Consider the following 4601-nt stretch of genomic DNA (forward strand, 5'->3'; position numbering starts at 1 on the left):
CTGGGTGTTGGTCTCTCCTGACATTTTCACTGGCAAGGCTGCAGAACTGAAGGGCTCACTTTTTTCTTTCCAGCGGCTCACTTCCCACCCGGTCTTTCCTCCTCTGCCCTTCAATGATCCTGATATGCCATGAGTGCTGCCACTTCATGGCTGGTTAAAACATTTCTGATTTTTCCCCAATCTCCCTCTGATGAATGGATCAGACTCCAGGGGACAGTCTGGGAGAGTCTCCTTGGGAAACTTCACACCTTCACTATGCCCTTTAATGGAGAGAATGTGGGTATAAGGGTGTGAGGAAGCACAGGGAGGCAGAAACCAACGGGGGGGGGAGGGGCAGAGTGGAACAGAATGACAGAGGGTAGAGAGAGTGTACAGCTTGTAAGGGAAAGTGCAATCACCAAGCAAATAGATGGACCAACAAAGAGCATGGGACTTACAGTCCTAATGGCTTCCATGTGTAGAAAACATTTATATAGGTATATAAAGTATATATACCTGCAGACCCAATCAAGCACTGGCCTGGGGGTGGGGTGCTCAAGGCATGTTATGTATTTTCCCTCTGAGCTACCCAACAAGCTGTGAAGAAGTGAAAAGTGGAGGAAATATCGTCGTCCCCACCCTCTCAGATAAAGAAACTTAGATGCAAAGATGTTATAACTTGCCCAGTCTCCCCCTCCCAAAGTGGTTGAAGAATGGGAAAAGGAGAGAAATGGACCCCAGGTTTGCTAAATTTAAGCCTCCTACATCAGAAATTTGCAAGAAAAGCCCACAGGAAAAAATAGAGCAATGAGAGGCCAGAGAAAGAAAAGTGAACAAGGGCACTGATAAGAATGGGAAAGTTAAAGAGATGGAAGAAAGAAGGGAGCCTGAAGAAACCTAGGAGGAAAAGTGACAGAGACCCGGGACCAGCACAGGGGAGGTCGGCAGTGCCCACTGGCCTCACGTTCTCAATAACACTCTCACCTAACAAGGCAGAGACCACACAGGAAACCGTCCTCTAAGAAAACACCCAAATCAATAACAACATACCTCTGCTCCATTCTTTTCAATACAGACTTTAATTCATAACGCACTCTAAGGGCAGGGGAGGGGAGGGACCAGGGCACTGTTTGGAGGGGGCAAGCACACTAAATACACTGACCTTTTGATGAAAAGTTGGAGAAGGGACAGGTGGCTACAGAAACCACCTCCTGCCCCTTCCGACATCCCCACCCCATTCCCCAAATCCCGTCTTGATTTCTTGGCTTGTCTGATCCGGTAAGAACCTTCCAACGGCTTTTTTTTTTTTTTTTTTAAACACGAGGCTGTGATTAAAACAACCCCCAACTTCTCTTCATCTCTTTTTCTTAAGTTTCTTTTATTAACTGAATTTTTAAAATCCCGTTTCAACTCCACGTGCATTTGCCCATCGTTCTCTAGGCTTAGGAGAGACCCAGAGGCGGCCGCCTCCACAGCAGTCTCCACTGGGGGAGAAGGGTACCGCGCAATCAGTCCCGGTGCGCCCCCTCCTCCCCGGGCGCCCCTTCCCAAATCCCGTCCGGTCTCCAAAGGCTGGCGTACGCAGTGCGGCTGTAGCCCGCGCTGTAGTCGTAGGACACCTGCGGGGGCGGGGGCGGCGGGGGCAGAGCGCAGTCTGAGAAGAAGGGGGTGAAAGAGGCCAAAAGGCCGGGCCCGTCGTCCCCGCCCGGAGAGTCCGCGGCGGCTGGGTACAGGGGACGCAAGGGCTCGTTCAAGGTCAAGCCACCACGGGGGGCAGCCAGGGGTGACTTCTTGGTCGTGGGGCCGCCCGGGGCGCTCCAGGGCTCGGGGTACAGTAGGCTCCCCCCCATCGCGGGTGGCGGCTCAAAGAGGCCGGGCTCCAGCTCCGGGGGTCCCCTTAGGACGGCGGCTCCGGTGAGGAGCACATCGAGAGGCTCCGCGGCGAGCAAGACGCCCGCCTCGGTGCCGGCGCCGTAGTCGGGCCCCAGCATCTCAAAGAACTCCGCGGCCTCGGCGCCCTTCTCCAGGTCGCCCAAGCTCACGCCGGGCCCCGACGGGCCGCACCCGCCGCCGCCCGCCCGGGACGGCTCGGTGAAGAAGGACGGGGGCAGGTTGCGGGCCCGCAGCGGGACCTTCCTGGCGCCGGGGACGGCCGGACCCCCTGCAGGGCCGGCCGCGTCCCCTCCCACGCCCCCAGCGCCCGCTCCCACGAGCCCGGCCGCGGGCGCCGCCTCCGCAACCCCGGCAGGATCTGCTGCCCCAGGGACGTGGCTCAGCGAGTCGAAGAGCGCGGCCAGGCTCTGGCTTTGGAGGCTGGCGGCCGCCGCGGCCTGCGACGCCTCCCGCCGGGGGGCCGCCTTGCCGTGGGCCTGGACCGGGACCGTCTGGGCGCTGGCTGCGGCGAGCGGCCGCTTGGCGGGCGTGTCGGCGGCGCCCGGGGAGGGCGGGCCCGGGGGCGCGGCGCCCATGAGGCCGCTGCAGCGCTTGATCTGCTTCTGCAGGTACTTGCGGTGGTTCACCTTCCGCTTCGACTTGCCGGGCTTGTCCAACGCCAGCTTGATGTTGCTGGACGCCGAGTCAATGAAGCTGAGCAGGTCGCGGGTGGCCTCGCGCACGTCCCCGCCCTCGGCGCCCGCCAGCAGCGCGCCCGCCGGTGTCCCGGTCTCCTCGTCCTCGAAACAGCAACCCTTGTCCAGGGCTCCGAAGGCGCTTCCCAGCCCGTCAGGGGAGCCCCCGAAGCCGAAGGGGACGAAGGGGTGCGTGCTGAGGAGCGCCGCCTGGACTGCCATCGCCGCGGCTCCCGGGCGGCCCGCAGCGCCGCCCGTGCGCCCCCGGCCGCTTCCCGCCCGCCGCCCAGGCCCGGCTCCCGCCCTGGCGCTGTGCGCGCAGCACAGCTTCCTCGCTTGGGGCCGGGCTCGCTGCTCGGCCTCCCGGGGGAGCTCATTAGGTCTTGTAAGCGAGGGGCGGAGGGAGGGAGCGCGCGGCGACCGCCCCGGTGGCGAAGGGGAGGGGCTTACTTAGCTGGGCTAAGCCGGGGGTGGGGGTGAGGGGGTCGCTTTTCTAGTTTTCTGGGCTTTCTCAAGCTCATCGCCTTAACCCCTTAGTTTCCCTTCGCCCCGCGCGTTTCTCTTGGCTAGCTCCAACCGCAAGACGTGAGGATGGGATGGCGCGTCCTCAAACTCCAGCTCCGGTACAACCACGCCCTGGCGCTGGGCACTCTCCATGAGGCTGAGAAGGCAAGAGTCCAGACCCGTGGGTTTCAGTCCCAGCTCTGGTAACAATAGTAACCATCAGCTACGGGGAGCTTGCTTATGCCAGGCACTGTCCATGCATTTCCTCATTTAACCTTTGAACAATAGTCCTATAAAGTACGTATCAGTATTATTATCACCATCTAACAAATGAGTAAACTGAGCCTTAGAGAGTTTCAGTGAGTTGGCCAAAGCTATATCCAGTCCAGGCTGACTCCAAAGCCATTCCTAAGCCCTTGACAAAACTTATGTTCTCTCTCGGCTTCCTCACCTATCAGATAGGAGAAGGAAACTAGTGTCTCTTCAAGCTCTAGCCCTGGTCCTAAGATTCTAACTCGAGTTCCTGCAGGACTCTCAGCTCTGATGCTCTTTCTTCTACCTGTTAATTGTTTATAGCAAACTGAGGCCAGCACTTGACCCATCTTTTATTAGCAGTAGACAGCAGGAGGCAAGGAAGTCACTCCCACTAAGCTAGCTGGTGCTTTAGAGAAACAGCCCTGTGTGTGTATAAAACTCTCAGCCTCTTAGGACAAAATATGGACTGGAACCTCTCCCTTAACTGTCATGCCATTTAAGTTGCCCTTTTGGGACTTCTGTTGCATTTCAAGAATCACCTTGAAGTTCATTTAGACCCACTTTCACCTGGGCAAGTTTCTTGGGCTAGAGGAAATGAGTAATTTGGCAGAGCATGAAAGATGATTCAGAAAAGACGGGTTCTGGTCTTAGCCTCACCACTCAATAGCTCTGTGACAGGTTGAAATCCTTGCTCTGATGGGTACATAGCTTCGGGCAAACCAGCTGACCTCTCTCTGCCTTAGCTTACTCATGTTAAATGCAGGTAAGGTTGCCCACCTCACAGGGCACTTGTGATCTTTAAAGGAAACATCCTGTGGAAAATCCTTATCTATTGACTGTTCTATAGCCTGTGATGAGTGTTTGCCCTTATTTCTCTAAAACACAAAAAGGTGACTATGTTTCCTTACATGAACATCTAATATGTGATAGAACACCTCAGTCAGAGGGTGTTCATGAGGATTAAGTGAGGTAACATGCATGAAGATACTGTGTGTGTGATAAAGTGTTCTCTAAATAAGTTATTATAGTTTAGGTGCAGAGTCTACCCGGGGCACCATCTCTTTTTTTCTTTCTTTCTTTCTTTTCTTTTTTTTTTTGGGTGCCGTGTGCAGTGGAAGCCAGAGTCTTAACCACTGGACTGCCAGGGAAGTCCCTAGACCATCTCTTTCAAAACTCTTTTCTTTAAGCCTCATTTTTCAGGAGGTAGCAAAACCATTTTTGAGCACCCTGAAGGTACAGCCTTACCAAAAGGAAAGGGCCAGATGAACACTTTTCATTTGGGAGATGAAGTACTTT

The 4601-nt window shown here is 55.8% G+C and overlaps 1 protein-coding gene across 1 annotated transcript; it reads right to left on the bottom strand.

Moving 5' to 3' along the window:
• Positions 1-1039: 1039 nt before the first annotated feature.
• Positions 1040-3658, bottom strand: FAM181B (family with sequence similarity 181 member B). Its single transcript, XM_004271832.3, has one exon. The coding sequence runs from the start codon at positions 2766-2768 to the stop codon at positions 1488-1490; it is 1281 nt and encodes a 426-aa protein (XP_004271880.1). The 5' UTR covers positions 2769-3658; the 3' UTR covers positions 1040-1487.
• Between the last annotated feature and the right edge of the window lie 943 nt (positions 3659-4601).

This window comes from Orcinus orca, chromosome 8 (assembly GCF_937001465.1).
Source record: "Orcinus orca chromosome 8, mOrcOrc1.1, whole genome shotgun sequence".
In the NCBI taxonomy this organism is placed as follows: Eukaryota; Metazoa; Chordata; class Mammalia; order Artiodactyla; family Delphinidae; genus Orcinus; species Orcinus orca.

Bases quoted from the DNA above. Each gene is read 5' to 3' on its own strand.
- FAM181B (XM_004271832.3), bottom strand. From the start codon at position 2,768: ATGGCAGTCCAGGCGGCGCTCCTCAGCACGCACCCCTTCGTCCCCTTC.